Genomic DNA, 24,110 nt, shown 5'->3' with positions numbered 1-24,110 from the left:
TCCAGCTTTGTTCTTTAGGCTAAGGATTGTCTTGGCTATAAGGGCTCTTTTTTGGTTCTGTATGAAATTTAATGAAGTTTTTTTCTAATTCTGTGAAGAAAGTCAATGATAGCTTGATGGGAATAACACTGAATTCATAAACTACTTTGGGTAGTAGGGTCATTTTCACTATATTTATTCTTCCTATCCATGAGCATGGAATGTTTTTCCATTTGTTTCTGTACTCTCTGATTTCCTTGAGCAGTGATTTGTAGTTCCTCTTATAGAGGTCCTTCACATCCCTTGTAAGTTTAATTTTTTAAATTAAAATTAAAATTAAATTTTAGGCATTTAATCTTTTTGTAGCAATTGTGAATGGGAGTTTACTCATGATTTGGCTATTGGTGTATATCCATGCTTGTAATTTTTCATACTGGTTTTGTATCCTGAGACTGCTGAAGTTGCTTATCAGCTTAAGGAGTTATTGGGCTGAGACAATGGGGTTTTCTAAATATATAATTATGTCATCTGCAAACAGGTATAATTTGACTTCCTCTCTTCCTGTGTGAATACACTTTGTTTCTTTCTCTTGCCTGATTGCCCTGGCCAGAAGTTCCAATACTATGTGGAATAGGAGTGGTGAGAGAGGGCATCCTTGTCTAGTGCTGGTTTTCACAGGGACTGATTCCAATTTTTGCCCATTCAGTATTATACTGCTGTGGGTTTGTCATAAACAGTTCTTATTATTTTGATATATGTTCCATCAATATTTAGTTTATTGAGTGTTTTTAGAATTAAACAGTGTTGAACTTTATTGAAGGCCTTTTCTGCATCTGTTCAGATAATCATGTGGTTTTTGTCATTGGTTCTGTTTATGTGATAGATTACATTTATTGATTTTCATATGTTGAACCAGTCTTCTGTCTTAGGGATAAAGCTGCCTTGATTATGGTGGATAAGCTTTTTAATGTGGCTGGATTCAGTTTGCTAGTATTTTACTAAGGATTTTCGCATTGATGTTCATCATGGATATTGGCCTGAAATTTTCTTTTTTAGTTGTGTCTCTACCAGGTTTTGGTATCAGATGATGCTGGCCTCATAAAACGATTTAGGGAGGAGTCCTTTTTCTATAGTTTGGAATAGTTTCAGAAGGAATGGTACCAGATTCTCTTTGTACCTCTGGTAGAATTCGGCTGTGAGTTCATCTGGTCCTGGGCTTTTTTTGATTGGTAGGCTGTTAATTATTGCCTCAAATTCAGAACTTGTTATTGGTCTTTTCAGGAATTCAACTTCTTTCTGGTTTTGTTTTGGGAAGGTGTATATGTCCAGAAATTTATTAATTTCTTCTAGATTTTCCAGTTCATTTGCGTAGAGGTCTTTATAGTATTCTTGATGGTAGTTTGTATTTCTGTGGGATCGTGGTGATCTCCCTTTATCTTTTTTTATCATGTCTATTTGATTCTTCTTTCTTTTCTTTATTAGTCTGGCTAGTGGTCTGTCCATTTTGCTAATCTTTTCAAAAAACCAGCTCCTGGACTTATTAATTTTTTTGAAGGGGTTTTCATGTCTCTAGTCTCTGTCTCCTTCAGTTTTGCTCTCATCTTAGTTATTTCTTGTCTTCTGCTAGCTTTTGAATTTGTTTGCTCTTGCTTCTCTAGTTCTTTTAATTATGATGTTAGGATGTTGCTTTTAGATCTTTACTGTTTTCTCCTGTGGGCATTTAGTGCTATAAATTTCCCTGCAAACACTGCTTTAGCTGTCCCAGGGATTCTGGTGCATTATGTCTTTGTTCTCATTAGTTTCAAAGAACTTATTTATATCTGCTGTAATTTTGTTATTTACCCAGTATTCATTCAAGAGCAGGTTGTTCAGTTTCCATGTAGTAATGTGGTTTTGAGTGAGTTTCTTAATCCTGAGTTCTAATTGGATTACACTGTGATTTGAGAGACTTTTATAATTTTTGTGGGGTTTTTTTGCATTTGCTGAGGAATGTTTTACTTCCAATTATATGGTTGATTTTAGAATAGGTGCCATGTGGTGCTTAGAAGAATGTATATTCTCTTGCTTTGGAGTAGAGAGTTTTGCAGATGTCTTCTTAGGTTTGCTTGATCCAAAGCTGAGTTCAAGTTCTGAATATCCTTGTTAATTTTCTATCTTATTGATCTGTTTAATATTGACAGTGAGGTGTTAAAGCCTCCCACTATTACTGTGTGGGAGTCTAAGTCTCTTTGTAGGTCTCTAATAACTTGCTTTATGAATCTGGCTGCTCCTGTATTGGGAGCATTTATATTTAAGACAGCTCTTCTTGTTGCATTGATCCCTTTACCATTATGTAATGCTTTTTTTGTCTTTTTTGATGTTTGTTGGTTTAAAGTCTGTTTTATCAAAGACTAGGACTGTAACCCTTATGTTTTTTTGTGTTGTTTTGTTTTTTGCTTTCCATTTGCTTGGTGAATCTTCCTCCATCAGTTGATTTTGAGCCTATGTGTGTTTTTGCACATGAGATGGGTCTCTTGATTACAGCACACCGATTAGTCTTGACTCTTTATCCAATTTGCCAGTCTGTGCCTTTTAACTAGGGCATTTAGCCTGTTTACATTTAAGTATAATAGTGTTATGTGTGAATTTGATCTTGTCATTATGATGCTAGCTGGTTATTTTGCCCATTCATTGATGTGGTTTCTTCATATTGTCAGTGGTCTTTACATTTTGGTTTGCTTTTGCAGTGGTTTGTCCCGGTTTTTTCTTTCCATATTTTCTCCTTCCTTCAGGACTCTTGTAAGGCAGCCCTGCTGTTTACATAAAGCTTATTATGTTCTACTTGTATCACCATCCAACCATTTCTAGTGAACAGTGAAAACCTCACATAACTTAGGTTTCTTTACCTACTCCACTTTTCTATATAATAAACTTGGGTATCACATGGTATTATAAGGTTTGTTTAAGTCATCAAGTGTTATTTATAAAATACATAAATATTTTTTATAGGAGTGCAAGGATAGTCTATTTTATGTGGTCATGCTTTCAGAAGCAGGTTGTTCAGTTTCCATGTAGTTGTCCAGTTTTGGGTGTGTTTCTTTATCCTGAGTTCTAATTTGATTGCACTGTGTAGTCTGAGAGACTGTTTGTTTAATTTTCAATTTTTTTTTGCATTTGCTGAGGAATATTTTACTTCTAATTGTGTGGTTGATTTTAAAATAAGTGCTATGTGGTGCTGAGAAGAATGTATATTCTGTTGATTTGGGGTGGAGAGTTCTGTAGATGTTTTACTAAGTCTGCTTGGTCCAAAGTTGAGTTCAAGTCCTGAAAATTCTTGTTAATTTTCTGTCTCATTGATCTTTTCTTTTATTCCACCTTCATTTATTTTCCATTATTACATCTTCCTAATGTTCAAAAATTCCTTCTTTTATAATTTCCTTTTGGTTTCAAGAACTTCCTTTAGCCAGTCTATGAGGCTAGAGTTACAAGTAACAATTTCTTTTAGTTTTTTTTTGGGGGGGTTCTGAGAGTGGTTTTTTTTTCCCCCATCTAATTTATAAAGAAAAGTTTAAGCAGATCTAAAATTCACCATTTACAGTTTTTTCCAGCACTGTAGAATTTTTTCCTTCAGCACTAGATTCTACTTAGAAAAGTGTCATACTATTTCTTTCTGGTTTTTATTGTTTCCGATTTTTAAAACAGCTGTTGTTACTTGAATTGATGTTCCCCTGTAGGTGTTGTATCTTGTCTTGCTGCTTTCAACATTTATTTTACCTTTTTTTCCTAAAGATTAATTATGAGAGTTCTTGGTATGGATTTCTTTAGGTTTATCCCATTTGGGTTTCCCTTAGCTCCTTGGATGTGTAGCTTTGTGTCTTTCACCAAATTTGGGAAGTTTTCAGCAATTATTTTTTCAGAAACTCTTTTTCTCTATTTTTGTGACTGATAATATGAGTGTTGACATTTTGTTATTATCCTGCAGGCCCCTGGGGTTTTGTTCACTTTTTGTTCAGTTTGTATTTTCTCTCTTGTTCAGATTGCATAAATTCTAGTGTTCCGTCTTCAAGTTTACTGAAGCTGTTCTCTCTTCACTTCCACTCTACTGTTGAATCCATTCAGTGAGTTTTTAATTTCTGTTATTATGTTCCTCAGTTTTGTAATTTCATTTCAGTTATTTTTTATAACTTCTATTTCTTTGTTAAGTTTGTATATTTTTTATTTGTATCAAGAGAATTTATAATTAATTGAAGTGTGTTTATGATTGCTACTTTAAAATTCTTTTCAGATAATTCTAACACCTTGAGAAAAATCAGATGTTTGCATCAACTGTTTGTCTTTTGTTTATTAAATTGTCCTTTTTTGGTTCTTGGTATGACATGTGATTTCCTATTGTACATTTGGCCTTTTGCCTATTATGTTAGGGGACTCTGGATCCTGTTTAAATATTGCATTTTAGCAAGCAATTATTCTAAGTTTATAATGGTCTTCACCTATTTTTGCAGGCTGTGGTTCCAATGGCAGTTTAATTTTAAGAGGATTTATACTGTTATTTTTGTCTGCTCAGTTTATCTAGTGCCACTGAGTCACTCACTGTTCTTTGCTGGAGCTCTCTGGTATGCTTACGGCAAGATTTCTCAGGCCAGGCTACTGAGTGTTTCTTAATGGTGGAGAAATGATACAGAATCCTCTCCTAAATCTGGCTGTTCAGTGTTTCTGGGAGGGAAGAGCATCTCTTAGCTCATGGGGACAAAAATGTTTTTATGACCAGGCCATTTGGTTTGGCAGCATCCCCTAGTTGATTCTACATACCTGAACTAGTATCTGTAGGCGGAGAAAGAGCATCTTGGGTCCATAGGGACAAAGAGGCTTTCCTGTACCAAGCTGCTTTCAGTTGCTGGGTCTCTTTGCCAGGGTGGGTGTAACTCCTTGGTATCTCTTGGTGAGAAAGGTGAGTCTCAGGCCCAGTGGAGGAGAGTGCTTCCCTAGCTGTTAATACTTAGTGGGGCTTTTAACGTATAGCTCTTGTTCGTGGTGCTGGGCTCTCCTGATCATATCAGAGGGATGCTCATTCAATCTGGAGGGAGAATGAACCTACTTGAATTGTCTTCTTTTGCTAAGTTACAGATTGAAAGTGTTAGGTCTGGGTGGTCTTTTTCCATTGAGTAGTTTTCCAAACCAGCTCCCTTCTTTTTGACACCTTTCATGGTTCTCTCTTGGCAACTTTTGTGTGATTTATAGGGTTTATAGTCATGTTTAATGGGAAGGAGCAAGGAAATGAATTCTTGTCATCTTGTCCGGACTGGAAGTATCTTTATTCTCTTTTAACCTGCACTTATAATGTTTAAGTACCCTCCTGTTGTTTAGGTGATTTAATGGTATATTTTAATTTTAATTGTCTTAGTAGACTTAATATTTTCAGTCAGTCTGGTGCTACCTTATAAATTACTCTTGCTGGGTGTGGTAATTCATGCCTATGATTCCAGCACTTTGGGAGGCTAAGGCAAAAGGCCAGAAGATTGAGACCAGCCTGGGCAACATAGCCAGACTCCATCTCTACAAAACATATTTTTTAAAAACTAAAAGAAAATATACTCTTGGATAACTGTCCATAGGAAATACAAAAAAGTGTCTGTACTTAGATACATTCTTTTTAACTGTAAAAATGCTATCCAATAAGCATTGTCAAGCTGTGATCATTCATCAAAACCATTATTTTATGCACAGTTTATGTGTAGCATGTATCCTTACTTATTCCATTACAGTTATTGTATTCTGAATCTTGTAATTTGGTTGGAAATATAATTTGATGCTATTTGAGAACCATAGTACCCTACTATAAGCTGTAATATAATTAGTAGGGTCTTTTTGTTGAGAACTTAATATATATTTGTGGTTTAAAATAGATCATTCAAGTTTCTCATCAAAAAAGACCTGCATTATAATCGTAGTATTATTATCCACATTATACAAATGAGAAAACTGCTGTTATTTTCCCCATAACTTGTCTCTGATCATAGTTATAAAGTGGCATGACTGAGATATGAGTGCATGTCTTTTTCCAAAATCTATGTTCCTTATACTATATTACTTCCTTTGCACAAAGTGACAATATCAAGTCAATGATATTTAGAAAGAAAAATGTGTTATTAGGCTTACCTGATTATGTCATTCTCTTCTATTTTTTTTTTCAAATTCCATAATTTATATTTTCTTTTTATATTTAATAAAACTTTTAAAATTGTGTTTTAAATGTGCACATAATTGTACATATTTATGAGGTACAATGTGATGTTTGAATACATGTATACATTGTGTACTAATCAAATTAGAATCTTTATCATATATTTTGCCTCATAAATTTATTATTTCTTTATGGTAAGAACATTCAAAATCTGCTTTTTGTTAACCTATTTTGAAGTATACAGTACAATATTGTTAATCATAGTCACAGTCACCCTACTGTGCAATAGAACTAGAAATCAGAATTTAGTCCCCCTATATAACTGGAACTTTGTATTTGTTCACCAACCTTTATCCCCCCTCCAATCCTCTCCCCTTCCCCAGCTCCTGGTAACCATTATTTTACTAGAATTTCTATAGTCTTCTTGAAAAGTATAAGTGGCCAGTAAAATGCTCCAGAACAGTTTTTTAATGGAAAATATAAATTCCTGCAGAAACCAGGACTCAAAACACGTTTTTTTCTCTTTTCCTTGCTTTACTTTACTTTTAAGTTTCTACTAGAATCAGAAATACTTACTGAAAATTGAAAACAGATATATGATTGAGGAAAGTATATATCCTATTACATTTAAAGGATATTTTCTGCACAAGCTTAATATTAAGTGGACATTAGAAATGGACTTCCTTCATTCATATTGGGCACTGTTATTCAGCTTGCTGTATTTTAGGGAAAATAAGATTAATTGAATGCTTGGAAATGTTTATGATAGTAAGTCATTTTGTCAGTATATTCATAGAATTGACTTGGGGTTTAGGATTATAAAATATTTTTTTCTTAGTGTAAAAAATTTTTAAGTGCCTTATGAATAAGAAACAATTTTATTCTGAGATGGGGCACTGAAGGCAATTTACTTTCTTATATTCTTTCAAGTCCCAAATGATGCTGTACCTGAGTAAAATGAGAGTAAATCCTATTTTATCATCTTACAAACTGCCTTTCATTTATCGTCTGAGCTTTGGCTTATTAAAGAGTTCCCACACACATTTTACTTGAATATACAAACAGTTAAACAAATGGGTGCACATTTCACTTGGAGAACAGAGTTTAAAAACCAACTGACATTATTTAGCTTTTATATCTATAAACATCATCATTTCAGACCAAGAAAGAACTTCTTGTGGAAAAAGCTTAATAAAAGTACACCCCTTATATTTTCATCATTTTATTTCTTTAAGAATTGGATGTAACTCCTCCCAGCATAGTATGCTCAATGAAATAAACCTTACCCAGATGTTTTATATCTCTTTGGGTTATAGGTATCCAGCCAAATCTCATGTAGAACTCACCTTTCTTCTGAAAACACTTGCATGATAATCTTTCTCTGTAAATTTTTTAAAGCCATCTTAAGGTTTAGAATTTTTTCTTTTCTTCATAAATTAGCATGAACCTATGGGCTCTGGAGCTAATGCCTTTTCATTCCTGGCCTTTTGGCTATTTTTATTCCTAGGATTTACTGCTGCACTCTGCCATAGGATTAATTTGCATAAGTACTTACCGCTCGGGTATAAATTAACATCACGCAAGGAGAGCGCACAGTCATTTACTGAATTCTGAGTTGTAATCTGAAGTCAAATATCATCATTGATTTGAATATAAAATTAAAAGCCAAGGCACTAGCTTGCCTTTTGAGGCTGGCACCTACAACCTTTCATCAAGAAGTTTACAAAAAGGAAGAGGAGGAAGAAAAAGAGAGAGAGAGAGAGAGAAACGAGAAGAGAGAAAGAAAAAGAAAGAAAGGGGAGGAGGGAGGAAAGGAAGAAAGGAAGGATGGGAAGGAAGGAAGGAAGGAAGGAAGGAAGGAAGGAAGGAAGGAAGGAAGGAAGGAAAAAGGACTAACTGATTTTTACTCTTTTTGGTTGATGCTCATTTAGCAATTCCAGTAACAATTCCTGAACTTAATTTTTGGTTGTAATGATACACTTCTGGGCTTTTTCCTATAGCCAAACAACATTTGGTGGTGCAGGGAACAACTTTATCGAGTAAAAGAAATGTAAAGACATTTCGGTTTTCCCTGATGCATACCATTCACAGATATGGAAATAATGTTACGTTGTGAATCTAGTTTCATGTTTTGTTTTTCTTATGTATTGCAATTTAAGATTTCATTCTTCATTGTCATACATAGCATTTCTACATGTGACCTATTGCTGTGCATGAATACCAAGTTTTTTCTCTGGCTCTTCCTGAAAACAGTTGGACCTGGTTGACATTTTTGGTGTATAGTAAATCTGTCATTTTCTACAGACACATTTTCACTTAAATCTAACAGACATTTATTAGGAATATGATGTGTGCCATGTCACTGGTGTCAGAGTTCTCTTTGATCCCATTCACAGATATTTACTTGAGATACCAGTCTCAAGTAAACACATTATAAAAGTCAGAATGAGAGCTGATGAAAATAAACTCAACTCTATTCCTCTTCTCTGCACTTTTCCTATTCTTCTCCTCCTGTAGCTGACAAACTCCTAAACAGTGTAACTCCATCTAGTACTTCACGTAAATAGAACACTGATGATGCTTTCTTTAAGTACAGACAATTGATGTCTCCCCAGCCTGTTTCTGTTTTTATTTTGCACACATTTGTTTTAGAAGCAAAAATATAAAATAATTTTTGGACCTCTTTCTTTATTAGTCATGACAGCTAAAAACTGAACATTATCTGGCAATAATTATTGACAACAACTAATACAGAACAACAGATACAAACCTGATATTTGCTTCCCACTGGATGATGTGAATATACACATCCACTCTCCTTGTGTTTTCAGTTGTTTTATTGATTACAGTTAAACAGATACATAGTAAAGATGCCCACTGTAACATTGTAAACTTAATATATTAGGCACATTCCAGCAACCCTCTGCGAGGTTTATCTCATTAAACAAATGCTGCTGACATGTTTATGTGTGTTCTAATTAAAAGATGTTATTAATGGGTTATAACTTGCTTTAAAAATATCTCTGGCATACATTTCAGAAGTTTGGTTTTATTTTAATCCAGTGGCATGCTTTCTATATTATTTTCCGTGTAATTAAAGAGATGCTCCCAATTCCTCTCTAGCGCCATGATCTTTTAACTATTGAAATTTTTAACGTACGTTGTTTATTTGTTAGATTGGAACTATTAATTTTATGTGGCTGGCAAGGCATCTTCCTAATTTAAGTATCAAGTGCTTAATCTTCACTGAGGTCACACAACTTTTAATGGAGATATTGGAAAGTATGAGTTGTTCTCATTTTTTTCCCCTAGGAGCTTAAGTTAGTGCAGTGCTCTTAGTTAGCACCCTATAAATGATTCTTGAATTAGTGAGTGATGGTTATAGGAATTAAGACTATCAAACCTTTCCCATCTTTTGGTTCTTCATCCTGCTTTCCATGAGATTACCAGAAATGCTGTGTTTCTTGTATGCTTGAAAATGCACCTGTACTAATCAAGCTGGGTGCATTCATACAGTTACATTTATAACCTACTCATTCTTTAAATCCACTTTTAATTAACGATTGTGGACATTTAATTTTCAATAAAGCCTCAGCAAAGCTCAAAGCACTTCTTTGTATTTAGAAACTCAGATGGTGGTAAGACTATTGCACTCATTGAATTGGATGTTAGTGTATTCATCAGAAGTTATTTAAATAAATAAAACAGTTGCATTTTACAATATTGACTAGTGTAAGCAATGGAATTGATGATTTTTTTTGGTACAAATTTGTTCTTCTCATGAAATGGTATGATTCCCAGGGAGGGAGTGACGGGAAACCATTTCTATGCAGACAGGCCCCATTATCTTTGCAGCAGGGGTTCTCCATCTAGGTAACTTTATCTGTTATGAAGATTGGAAAATCCAGGATGCAGTGGATTTTCAAAGAGCTCCTCTGTGTTGTGTTTCAGCTCTCAGTTGCTGGCCTCTCTATCCCCAGTGAAAACTAAATCTCCATGATGAGCTAGTTGGCACGGGCTGAATTATTTGACAGGTAATTTTCTGGTCACCCACAGGTGGCCAGAGCATGGTCAGCAAGCAGTGGGTTGATTCTGTAAGCATTTTAGTAAGTTGAGTATCAGCCGTGACTTAAAGCTGATAGGGTTGGTGGTGGTGGTAGTGGTGTGTTTTTTGTTTTCTGTTTGTTTGGTGGTGTTTGTACTTTTTTTTTTTAATCACAACCCTCTTCCTCTGTTCCGTGTGCATGTCTATATTTTATTGCAAGGGAAATACATGCAATTCTGGGAGAAACCAGAAACTCCAGAGAATGTCAGATTGAATGGAATTAAAGTTTAAAAAATCATATGATTATCACGACATTTATTTCCTTCCCCCATTTCAGACTCTTAAAAACTATTGACACTGGACCCCTTCCTTATACCATATGCAAAAATTAATTCAAGATGAATTAAAGACTTGAATGTAAAACTATAAGGGGGAAGACAGCCTAAGCGATACCATTCTGGACATAGAAACAGGCAAAGATTTTATGACAAAGGTACCAAAAGGGAAGATATTTTCAACTCATTTATGGTCAGCTACTATGATGTCAGGAGGAGTTTGATTTGAAAGATTATGGAATTTCAGATGGAACGAATTTAATTGAAAAAATCATACTTCTATCTTCAAGGAATATAGAAGAAAAATGAATGCTTACCATTTTGCTGAAATGTCACAGGAGGTGTCCCATGAAAAGATCTTTTTCTTGCCATATTTGACAAAATTTAATTTGTTTGAAAGCAGCTTTTTGAGGTATAAAATTTTGAAATACAATAAAATGCATCTTTTTAGGTACACAATTTATAAATTTTCACAAATATTTATTGTCAGGACCATCCAAATAAAAATATAGATCATGTGCTTCATACCAAAAAATTCCCTCATTATTTTCTGTCTTTCAGTCAGTTTCCTCTCTCCACCCCAGACCCTGGCCACCAGTGGTTTGTTCTTGGCCCTCTATTTTTGTTATCATCACAATATTATATAAATGGAATTATACAGCGTTCGGCTTTTTGGGTTTTGCTTTTTTCACTAATCCTGATACATTTGAAATTCGTATGTCTTTTTTGCAAGAGGATAAGTTTGCTTTATTGCTAACTAGTATTCTTTTATTTGGAGGTAACAATATTTGTTGATCTCTCCCACAGTTGATTGATATTTATTTCTAGCTTTTAATGATGATGAATAAACTTCCTATAAACATATGGATTCCAATTTTTGTAGAGATATATGTTTTCATTTGTTTTAGATAAATTGAATTGCTGAGTTGTATAGTAAGTATATATTTAAATTGATGTAAAACTGACACACTGTTTTTCAAAGTGGTTGTACTATTTTTCATTGCTACCAGGAATTCATGAAGTTTCTGTTGCTCTGTATTTTTAGCAATACTTGAAATTGTTGTCTGTCTTTTACTGGTCTTATAGCATGGTAATATCTCATTGCAGTTTTAATTTGCATTATCTTAATGACTAATAATATTGAGCATTTTTAATAGCTATGTAGAGTTTTGGTAAGCATCTATTCAAATCTTTTGCCTGTTTTTAAAAATTAATACAAAAATAGGCACCTAGACCAATGGAACAGAATAGAGAGCCCAGAAATAAGGTTGCACACCTATGACTGTCTGATCGTCAGCAAAGCAGACAAAAATCAAGCAATGGGGAAAAGATCCCCATTCAGTAAGTCGTGTTGGGAGAACTGGCTAGCCATCTGCAGGAGATTAACACTGGACCCCTTCCTTATACCGTATGCAATAATCAATTCAAGATGAATTAAAAACTTAAATGTAAAACTATAAAAGCATGGAAGACAGCCTAAGTGATACCATTCTGGACATAGAAACAGGCAAAGATTTTATGACAAAGATACTAAAAACAATCACAACCAAAGCAAAATTGACAATTGGGATCTAATTAAACTTAAGAGCTTCTGCACAGGAAAAAAAAAAAAAAAAACTATCAACAGAGTAAATAGGCAACCTACAGAATAGGAGAACATTTTTACAAGCAGTGTATCCGACAAGGTCTGATATCCAGCATCTAAAAGAAACTTAAATCATACAAGAGAAAGATAACTCCATTAAAGAGTGAACAAACAGACTTCTAAATAGACACTTTTCAAAGAAGATATACATGCAGCCAAGAAGCATATGAAAAAACAAAGAGAAAAATTATCATTATTACTGATCATTAGAGAAATGCAAATCAAAACCACAATGAGATACCATCTCACACCAATTAGAATGGTCATTACTGATAAAATTAAAAAATAACAGATGCTGACTAAGTTGCAGAGCAAAGAGAACATTTATACATGGTTGTTGTGAGTGTAAATCAACCGAAATGCCCATCAGTGACAGACTGGACAAAGGAAATGTGGTACATATACAACATGGAATACTATGCAGTCATAAAAAAGAATGAGGTCATGCCTTTTGTAGGGACATGGATGGAGCTGGAGACTATTAGCAAACTAATGCAGGAACAGACAACCAAATACTGAATATTCTCACTTATAAGTGGAAGCTACATGATGAGAACTTATGAATACAAAGAAGCAAACAACAGACACTGGGATCTGTTGAGGGTAGAGGGTGGGAGGAGGGAGAGAAGGAGAGAAGGAGAGAAGATAAGTATTAGGTACTGGGCTTAATACCTGGATGATGAAATAGTCAGTACAGCAAACCCCCATGACTTGAGTTTACCTCTGTAACAAACTTTCACATGTACCACTGACCCTAAAATAAAAATTAAAAAATAAAAATAAAACTTTGGTTATTTATTTTATTGTTGAAATATTAACTAGTGAATTCACTATTGAGAATTCTTTATCCTGGAAATAAGTTATTTATCATATATTCAGCACATAGGTGTTTTCTAGGTATTTTCTACTAGTTTATGGGTTTCTTACTTTGTTTATGGTATCTTTCAAAGAACAGAACCTTTTAATTTTAGTAAAGTCCAATTTGGAAAACTTTCCTTTTATGATTTATATGTTTTGTCTCCTATCTAAGAGATCTTTAATTTTTGCCTAACCCACGAGCTGAAAGAGCTATGAAAAGTTTATACTCAAAGACTTGAGGAGAGTTTGTAAAGCATGTTGAGCATGGATACACAGCGAGCCTGGAGAAAATGGGCTCTGGAACCTGGCCTATGTCACCTACTAGACCAAGAGAGACCATGCCCACAGAGTCTCACTGCCCAAGGAGAAGCAGATAGGTAGACACAGTGTCCGAAACAGACAGAGCAAGCTCATATGTGATTCAAGTAATGCTCAGTAGCAAGGAGTCAAAGGACAGAAGGGTGGGGATGGGGTCAGCATGAAGTAGAATGACATTACTCAAAAAATATGCCCCTTGTTGACAGGAAACCAGCTGGCTTGATGAACCACAGCAAATATCCATTCCTCAGAGAGAAAGCAGAGATAGTTTCCTGACATGTACTTTTGGGGAAACAATTCTAAGGCTGTTGGGATGCAATAGGAAAGCTTGTGATTCACTATCGTTCACAAGCTCACAGGTCTTAAAGCACCTGTGATTTCAGGACCATCTGCCTCAGAACTACCTGGGAGGTCATTTATTATGCAGATTTCTAGGCTGACTTCCGGCTTGCTGAATCAGAATTGTTTGAAGGATGGCAAGTAAGTCTCTGGACTTCTACAAGCTTTTCAGGAGACTGCTGAAAAACTCCAGTAACTTAGGGTATAACAAATATAAAACACTAAAGGATTGGGATCGTGGAAAGATATGAAGAGAGGCAGCGGTGTGTTTTCATGTGTTTCTTGGCTTTGGATGAATTGTCACAGGAGCTGAAGTTGTGTCTGATCTAGAAGTAATATAACTTAGTAGTATTCCTGCAAGGCAGGAAATGGGAAGGGGAACCTAATACTTTGAAATTATACATAAGCTGGCAATCCATTATGAAATATATATTAGCAGGCTGAAGAGACATAGAGATGGAAAAATAAATGAATATAGACAGAGTAATTTGCACCAATGGAGGAGTCAGTAACCATTGAAATAATATAAATATAATAATCAAAACAATATTTTGACTAAAAGATTTTAGGTTTTGTTTTGAAGAAAATGCTTCATTTCATCATTTGAAGTGGCAGCACCTCTCAAGGTCTATCAAACATTTATTAGGTATTTATGTTATATATAATGTTTAATTGCAACAACATGCAAATAGTAAGTGCATTCCAGTACCTGACATCTGGCATGTTCATTCTTAATCAGAACTCCTGAAGGCTATTTTCTAATTTTCTCTTACTTTGGTTGTTATACAGTCTCTATTTAAAACAACTTTGTTTTTAGTTTCCTGATTTTACGTATATAAAATAAATCGCCATAATGCAAGTGAGAGTTTAGTCTATAAACATGAATAAAAATATGAGCAGAAATAGCTGTGTGAAATAAAATAGCAAGCTATTTCAAATCTGAGTATAACTTCTCACCTAAAAATATCAATTATTACAAGTCATTTTTGTTTAAATAAAAAGCAAAAATAACCACCAATGGTTTTCTTTTCCATGCAAATCCATGAGGATATCAAGGCCCTGATTTCTAGGTTAGTTCTGACGATTTCAAAAGTGAAATAAAAAGACCTTTGCCCTTGCAGACTGTTTTTTTCTAAGTCTTAAACCAGTAACTCACTCAAAATGAAAAACAGACTTTGGGGCTGTTTTAGCATTATTTTAAGCTACGTTACTGCATACAAGTGAATTTTGTTTTGCTTTGGTTTTGCTGTAGCATAAATTAACAAGGTGTCAAATGAACATTGTGACCCCATTTTTATCTCCAGCAGACTAAATTCAGAGCTGAGAACAGGGCTGCTTTCTGCAGCTCAGCGAAGCTGTACGTGGAACATTTCACAAGCTCAGCTGGTTCTTGGGGACAGCAAATCTCCGGTATCCTGACGATCATCTGGTAAGAACATTTCCACACTTTGTGACTCACGCGAGCCTTGATCTCACGGTGCTTTCACTGCCCACTAATCATATTTGAAACCTGTGCTTCCTCTGCCGAGTGTGGAGAATCTACCATAAAGAAAGTGCCCTTTCAGCTGTAGTTTTTCTCCAGGCAGCACTGCCCTGATTTTGGAAAGAGCTCAACTCTTCATCTCCCCTGGGCACATAGAACAGCAGAGTGGAAGAGTGGAAACTGCCAAAATGCTAATCATGGAAAAAAAAAATAACAAGATCCAGATGGGACAAAATGGACATATTTCATTTATCCTGGGAAACTCTACAGTGTATCATTTGAGATGCATAATACACCCAGCCTTGGCCCTTTATAAACAAACACTACAGAGGCATATGCCACAAGATTATAAACAGAGTTGGCCATAAATTTGATAGGACCATACATTCAGCTTTGCACACATGGCTTATTCAGTGGGATCCGGAGGCTACAGTCTGTTGCCTTGGCTGCTAATCAATTCTTTAATCTCAGCTCACCCAAAGGGGCAGAATCCCAGAGGACCAATTCACCCTAATGAAACTCAGAGGCATTTAATACCAAAAGAAACTACAGCTGACTTTGACTGGGCCCATGCCTGTGCTAGGAAACCATGTTTATGATGCAAGGTTTTTGAAGGGCTAGAAAAGCTATTCTTAACCTTTAGTGGGCAGAAGCGGGTTACTTTAAAAAGCAGAGATTCCTTGATTTCCAGTTCCAGCTGTCAACTTCAGTTCATCTCTACTAATTCAGTAGATTTGGGCTTGAGTATTACATCCACCTTTGAACAAGTTCTTCAGGTGACGCTGAACTAGTGGTTCTAGAAAACACACTTGGAGAAACATGAAATAGATCAATTATTAGGAAACTGCTTTTATGGGCATAGAAGATATTTTTAAGAGTCATTCCATTAGCTTTATTCAGGAAGGAAACTGTCTTCCATTCTGAAAGAGTAGTGTAAATGTAAGGTGATAGACGGTGATCGACCTCTTCATCAGAATCCCAGCGATGTTTTCCAAACTATTATATGTATTAACTAGCACTTTGCACAGAGAGGGATTTTTAATAACTAATTTTTGATATTTTATGTGCCCTCTATATTCCCTACCCTGTGACTTCTATGTAGTTGAATTGTTTGTATGGTAATTCCCAGAATCACCTTTGCTCTGTCCCTACAGGAAAGAGCGATGGACCATGAGAAATCCCAGCTCAGAGTAAGTTAGCTAAAGAGCTCATGTCGTGAAAATTACTTCATCCCTCCCTTCCAGATAAATCATTCTGAAACTCAAGGGCTCTTCAAAATAGCACGCAATTTGAAGATAGGGTGGGAGAAATACAAGGAATTTGAAGTTCCAACAAGCTTAGATCTGTGAGTCAGTGGCCCTTGGTGGCAATGGACTCAGAAGGGCAGGGTCTAACTGGTGGGAGAAGGTATAAGGGCTACACCACACACTCCTCCCCAGGAGAACTCAGAACAGATGGCTGAGATGAAAGCAAGGAGATGGCCCTCATCTTCACATGATTTGATTTAGTTTTGGCTTTGCCTCTTCATTAACTTATAATTTAATTTTCGTTTTTGTCAAAGACGGCTTCGTGTCCTTTTAATATGCCTGGCATGTATTACGTTTTGGACTTATAAAAGGCATTGCCGAGTTAGTTGCCTTGTGTTTTCTTGGCTCTCGGCTCTTCAATCCTATGGACTTCCCCAAACAGTGATTATAAGAATGCCGGGACCACATAGGCGCCTATGTCCCATCTGTGTGGAACTGTCTAGAAGCCTCAGCAAACAGAGCGTAATGATCACGTGGAACTGGGATGTATCCTGTCAACTTTCTCTGCTTTAGCTTTTTTAAAAAAATTTCTATTGCCTGTTATGGCTCATTATAGTAAAGTCATAGATGAGTCATAACTCATCTTCATAAATCTTGATATCCTCATCCAGAATAGAGTTCATAATTGAGACAGCAATCTTTTCAGGTCATTTTCTAAGGCCTTGAAATCAAACTACCAAAAGTTCTGTAGGGTAAGAAATAATATATTTTAACTTTTCCCTATATTAGGTTAACTTCTGCTTTATGCCCTACTTAACTCTTTGGTGGGAAAAGTAAACTATGTCAACAAATTACTTTATCTACTTCCACTTTCTCAGCATGGCATCTATGTTCCAGGGGCTTTCATGGTGCCATGCTTGGGGACTAAGAGCATCTGATTCTTGGTTATCGTCATGTAGGCTGGTATCTTTTCATCCGTATTTCATCTCGTCTGTTCCCTAGACTTCAACTCATACAGGGACCAGAGGGTTATAAATATCCCTTGCTTCTGACTATAGAAGTTCTCCAGTTCCAGCTCTCTGACAACTGGAACCATCCGCCTAAACATTCCCAGGCAGTGGGAATGTTTAGCTGCTTTCATTTCCTAGACTGGGACCTGAGACACATTGTGGACTCTCAGGGTGATCAAAGGTCCTTGAGCAATTTTTTATTCTTCTAGGGTGCACAGGAAATCTTTCAGATAACATATTGGAACTTGCCAGTTTCTTAGAATGTTCTCTGTGGCTGGTAGACACACTGCTTACGTGCTTTTATTTCCATACCAGTCCAAGAGTTGTAAGCTTGGGGAGAGTGAGCTCGGGAGAGGGGTAAGGTACAGGAACTTTTAAAGTAATGTTTTTCCATTTCTCTTTTTCTTCCTACTCTTTCTCTCATTCTTCCTATTTAGAAAATTTTATCTACAAAATATTATTCTGCTTTTGTATTCTTGTATCTTTTCAAATCTATTTTGTTCCTGGATAATAGCTTTGTTGTTGTTGTTATTGTTTCTGAAATTCACAAGGCAGAACTTGTTTGTTGCAGTCTTCAGCGTGATGCCTTTCCTAAGGCAATGCTGGCAGAATGCCTGTGTTCTAGTTGGTTGGAGTCAGATTGAAGGGAGAGGTAGGGGAAGATAAGAGGTGCAGAAATAGTGGAAAAACCACATTGGCTAATAAATCAAAATATTTTCTCACTACCCTTATTTGTGATCTCATCTGAACATACTTTTACGTTTACAGGAAAAGCACAAAGAATGGTAGAGTTGATGGGATGAGGGTCAATAAGTGTGTGACCCAAATTAGTGAATCTGATTTTTTAAATGTGTTTTGAATTTAGGCTTTCATTCTGTTTCCGTAAACAAATTATATCTAATTTCACAGAGGCATAAACTATAAGAAATGTTGAAGAGACTAGATCATAAGTACAAGAAAAAGTGCTTTGTTTTGGAAATTTCGAAGTTTAAAGGTGTATAAATGACACTTAAATACCAGTCATGACTCTTTTATCATCAGCATTGGTCTTAGTTTGTGGTCTCCTAATTCATTTTGGTCCAAGCCATCGCAGTTTATTTTTATTTTCTTTAGAAATACTTTTTTCATCTAAGTTCCTACAGTCACAGAAGCCTAGGGTCCCATTTCCTCCTTAATGAATCTGCTAGGGGCGAGCACGAGGTTGGCAGTGCATTGGGTGTAACAGAAGATGCAACTCCTGGCATGAGAGAGAAAGCAAGAGTTGAGATCTGGGCTGAGTTTACCCAAAGCTAAGGATAAGAAAATGGAAGCAGCCTCCCATTTCATGTTCTATTTTAGGCACATTAAAATGAGAAAGGGAAATTCCAAGGCTTACCATATAATTTTGTTTTTTGCTTTTAAAACTTTCAGGTAGTTGGATACCTGAAAATTATTGATATGTATTGACTAAAGTAAGTATCTATCTAGGTTATTTATACACATATAATAGTGTGTGTGTCTGTGTGTGTGTGTGTGTATACTTAGTGTTATTTATACTTATCTATACTTACACTTATTTCATGTGTGTATATATAAAGTTTAAATACACACAAACACACACTTATTATTCCTTGCTATCTGTTACATGCCAGTATTTATACTTAGATGGAGTTTACTTACAGATTTTGACAGTACTCTTAAGCAACCCCATTCTTGGAATACTTTTTTATAGAACATGAGTGTCCAAAATATATATTTTTTTGTTCTTGGAGATAAAAAGGAAGGAAAAGAGGAAATTGAAATGTGTTGTGTACTATAACTACATGAAAGGCATTAACATTCATACTTTCAGTAAATATTTATTCACTTCAGTATGCACCACACATTTTTGGGAGAGGTTATTGTATTAGTCCGTTTTCACACTGCTATAAAGAGCTGCACGAGACTGGGTAATTATATAGGAAAGAGGTTTAATTGACTCACAGTTTTGCATGGCTGGGGGAAACTTACAATTATGGTAGAAGGCAAAGGGAAAGTGAAGCACCTTCTTCACAAGGTGTCAGGAAGGCAAAGTGCCAAGCAAAGGGGGACAAGCTCCTTATAAAACCATTAGATTTTGTGAGAATTCACTCACTATCATGAAAACAGCACAGGGGACGGGGGAAATTACCCATGACTCAATTACCTCAACCTGGTCTCCTTGACACATGGGGATTATGAAGATTATGGATATTACAACTCAAGATGAGATTTGGGTGGTGACATAAAGCCTAACCATATCAGTTGTTAAGTCTATACTGGTGAGCAAAAATAGGTATAGTCCTTGCTCTCACTGAATTTACACTCTTGTAATAAAAGTTCAATCAAATTGTCTTGCAAGTTAAACATAAAATTATACGTGTGGGAAATGTAGGAAAGGAGGAGACATGGGGCTCTACAAGCTTGTGTATGGCCTAGGATGGCTTTGAATGTGGCCTAACACAAATTCATAAACTTTCTTAATACATTATGAGATTTGTTTGTGATTTTCTTTTTGGCTCATCTGCTATTGTTCGTGTTAGTGTATTTAACATGTGGCCAAAGACAATTCTTCTTCCAGTGTGACCCAGGGAAGCCAAAAGATTGGACACCCCATTCTGTAATAAAGAGTGAGGTTGCTTGAGACTACTGCCAAAATCTATATGGAAACTTCATCTAAGCATAAATACTTCATGTAACAAATAACGCGATAACAGTAATAGTAATAATAAAATAATTTGGGGTATTTTCAGCTGCTGTACTGATTTTCTTAAGGCTTAACTGCCAGCTACCCTGTTCTCTTCCCAGGAATATTCTAGATCATCCCAATCTAGAACGCACCATAATCCAATAATGAATACCTTGACTTTGAGCACACTGGGGTCTCTAGGACACTGATTCAGTGGCTGGCATGCATTTTGATTGGTTGTTCCCCATGCCATATTTGTTAGATATTTGTATGTCACCCTTGCCATACAGAAAAGTTATTTAAAATAAAATTTTCTGAAGGGCCATTGTCACTACTAAGCAGAAAAGCTAAAGTTTCTAAAGAGGGAAGCTATGATTAGGCCTTACCTTGGAAAGTTGTGTGGTAGGAAGAGTACATTGGGAAAATAAATACGCACAAGGCCCTCTTGTATGAAGGATGAGAGCACATAGATCTGCAGAATAATTAGGTCAGTGTGGCTAAAGCACATAGAAGAATATGAAATATGATGCAATATGGCTTGAAAGCAGATGGGAGTCTTATAAGCACCTAAAAGTCATGCACATTTTTTGTATCTTGAGGGAAAGAAAACACAATAAAAGGATTTGTGTAGTGGGTGGTGTGATGGTCAATTTTCTGTGTTGCCTGGGCCATGAGGTGCCTAAATATGTGGTTAAATGTTATTTTAGGTGTGTCTTTAAGGGTGTTTTGGATGAGACCATTATTTGAATTGGTTGACTGAATAAATCAGATGCCCTCTCTAATGTAGGCAAGCCCTTGTTATAAGTAAGAGGAGATTCCTCTTCCTGATTGCTTTGAGCTAAGACATTGGTCTTTTCCTGCCTTCAGAATTCAACTGAAACATGAGATCTTATGGACCCTGGAGCCTGCTAGCTTTTGGAATGGAGCTACACCGTCAGCTCTCCTGGGTCTCCAGCTTGCTGGATGCAGATGTTAGGTCTTCTCAGCCTTCATAATCACATAACCTCTTTCTCTTTCTCTCTCTATCTTTCTCTCTGTCTCATTTTCTTTTTTTTTTTTTTTTTTAATTTTTTATTGCATTTTAGGTTTTGGGGTACATGAGCAGAACATGCAAGATAGTTGCGTAGGTACACACATGGCAGTGTGTTTTGCTTCCTTTCTCCCCTTCACCCACATTTGGCATTTCTCCCCAGGCTATCCCTCCTTACCTCCCCCTCCCACTGGCCCTCCCCTTTTCCCCCCAATAGACCCCAGTGTTTAGTACTCCCCTCCCTGTGTCCATGTGTTCTCATTTTTCATCACCCACCTATGAGTGAGAATATGCGGTGTTTCATTTTCTGTTCTTGTGTCAGTTTGCTGAGGATGATGTTCTCCAGAGAGATGCAAATCAAAACCACATTGAGATACCATCTCACGCCAGTTAGAATGGCGATCATTAAAAAATCTGGAGACAACAGATGCTGGAGAGGATGTGGAGAAAAAGGAACACTTTTACACTGTTGGTGGGAGTGTAAATTAGTTCAACCATTGTGGAAGACAGTGTGGCGATTCCTCAAGGCTTTAGAAATAGAAATTCCATTTGACCCAGCAATCTCTCTGTCTCATTTTCTACTTGTTCTGTTTTGTCTGCAGAACTCTAACCCAGGTGGCATAATCATGTTGGATTTGGTAAACAGCTTTGACTAAAGTAGAGAATAAAGTAATGGAAATAAGAGTGAAACAAAAGATTGTTAGGCTAATGAGGTATACAAATTGTTTCGTCTACAGCCATGGTTCTAAATGGGAGTAGCATCTATTCAGGGACAATATTAAAAATTTATGAGAATGTTTTGTTCCATTTGTTCTTTTTATAGAGGAGTGGCTAGTGCCACTTATTGTTTGGTGAGGTCCAGTCCTCCTAGGCATATTTTACAATGTGCAGGACACTCAGCCTTAAAGGGAGAATTGTCTGTGTCTCACAGACTTTAAAGTATTTCACTCAAAAGCAGAGACGTAAATCAAAAATTTAAAAAATTACCTAGAACCTAATGTGATGTTACCTTTACATAAACACAGTATTTTTGGGTGATTTATGGACACATTGAATTTTCAAGGAATGTGCACCTACCATGTGAGTGGAGAGGTGATTATATCAGGTTGGTGCAGTTTTTGTTATTACTTTTAAGAGCAAAAACTGCAATTACTTTTGCACCAACCTAACACTTCAGTTTGGGAAATTACTATGTGCTGTTGCCATTTTGGAAAATCATACCACCGAAGGTAGTGCTGTTCATGGTATCTGAGTCTAGTACAATTGACCTGTGTGCCGTTGTAGCTGCCACATTCACACAGATTTATGTAGGTAAAAACCTCTGACAATATTGTTACGTCTTCTCGTCTAGCCAAGCCTGATATTTTCATACTGAAATACAATCTAATTTATTGTATGTGGACGATCTAATTTAATATAATTCATTTTCTTTATGTGCATATTTCATATTACAGCTAAATATTTTGGTTTTATTTTGAAATTTCATATGTAAGTTTCCTTATTTATGCATTTTCTTTTTCATATATGAAAGGATGTATTACAAAACATTTGCTATAAAAAAAGGCACTGGTCTGAGACAGTTGGGATTCACTAGCATTGATTCAAGTTTCCATCAGTAGAAATAGAAAAAAATGGATAGCGTTCAGGGATATTTAAGAGATGAAATTAAGAAGGAGTACTGAGTGCTAGACATGAGGCGGGGAAGAGGTGCTGAGTGCTATAAGGGAGAGTCAGAGGACTCCTAGATGATGGCTTGTACAAATTAGTGGATGAAAGAGTCATGTACTGGGTTAAGGAATCCTAGAAGAGGACCCAGTTGGGGAAGACAACATGAATTCAGTTTTGGTGCACATGCCTACGAAAGATAGGATATATGGGACTAAGATTAGGGAAGAAGTTTGGGCTAGCGATATAAATTTGAGAGTCATCACATTTGGCAGAGGTTAACGTGACAGTAAAATGATGGAATTCCACATCTCATGTACGTTTCAGCCTTCGGGACTCCCAGCACTTAATGATACCTTACATTAAATTCTCCTCACAATGTGTTAGAGAGGTGTTACTTACTAGTCCCATTTTATGGTTGAAAAAAATTAATACTGATACAGATTACTCTGGCTAAAGTCACCAAGGAAGAAGATATCAGAGCTGGAAATTGTGGATTGATTAAACAAAGTCCAAGATCATTTTCCATGCTTTTTAAATATTTCACTGAAGAAATAAAATCTCTCTCTTAGGAAATGTGTACTGTGAGAGGCATATATGATAAACAGTAAACATTATTGTTGGGAGATCATTCTTCATGGGTCTTTCATGTGCACACCTCGCAGACAAGACACTGACTGCCCTTTTTCTGGCCAATTGTACAAGAATAATTGTACAGTGAACAGCCTTGGAAGATAGATAGTATCTCCCTCTAGAGGGAGAGTAGGAATTGCCCGCTGTGAAAGAATCAGGTTTCCTAAGCTCAGTGTTCATCTCATGTAACATGGCAATACTGTGGGAGTGCAGGCTTCCCTCTGGCCCACCCACCTCGCCCCCATGCTACTTGAGGCAAGGGAAACTGATGCAAACATGGTGATGTCCATCTAGCTTGCTGTGTCATACATAATAAAATATTTTGTCTCTGACCAAGTGTGATGATTAATACTGAGAGTTAACTTCATTGGATTGAGGGATACAGAGTATTAATCCTGGGTGTGTCTTTGTGGGTGTTGGCAAAAGAGATTAACATTTAATTCAGTGGGCTGGGGAAGGCGGATCCACCCTAATTTGGTGGAGACAATCTAATCACCTACCATCTAATATTAAGCAGGCAGAAAAACATGAAAAGGAGAGACTGGCCTAGCCTCCCAGCCTACACCTTTCTCCCCTGCTGGATGCTTCCTTCCCTCGAACATCAGACTCCAAGTTCTTCAGTTTTGGGACTCAGACTGGCTCTCCCTGATGGTCAGCTTGCAGATAGCTTATTGTGG

The 24,110-nt window shown here is 36.3% G+C and overlaps 1 protein-coding gene across 5 annotated transcripts in view; it reads left to right on the top strand.

Annotated features, from left to right (window-relative positions):
* Positions 1 to 24,110, top strand: part of LOC144582011 (uncharacterized) — a 449,998-nt gene that overhangs the window by 187,727 nt on the left and 238,161 nt on the right. For 4 of the 5 annotated variants that reach the window (XR_013533633.1, XR_013533634.1, XR_013533636.1 and 1 more), the window contains exon 4: positions 14,984 to 15,108. Coding sequence is in view for 1 of the 5 variants with exons in the window: in XM_078368207.1 (XP_078224333.1) it covers positions 16,326 to 16,352 (27 nt within the window). In the remaining 4 variants the exon portion in view is untranslated. Of the gene's footprint in view, positions 1 to 14,983; positions 15,109 to 16,316; positions 16,353 to 24,110 lie in introns of all 5 variants that reach the window. The other variant, XM_078368207.1, reaches the window with a different exon arrangement.

The sequence above is a fragment of the Callithrix jacchus genome, chromosome 4 (genome assembly GCF_049354715.1).
Source record: "Callithrix jacchus isolate 240 chromosome 4, calJac240_pri, whole genome shotgun sequence".
Taxonomy (NCBI): domain Eukaryota; kingdom Metazoa; phylum Chordata; class Mammalia; order Primates; family Cebidae; genus Callithrix; species Callithrix jacchus.
This window is presented reverse-complemented; position numbering and strand designations above follow the sequence as displayed.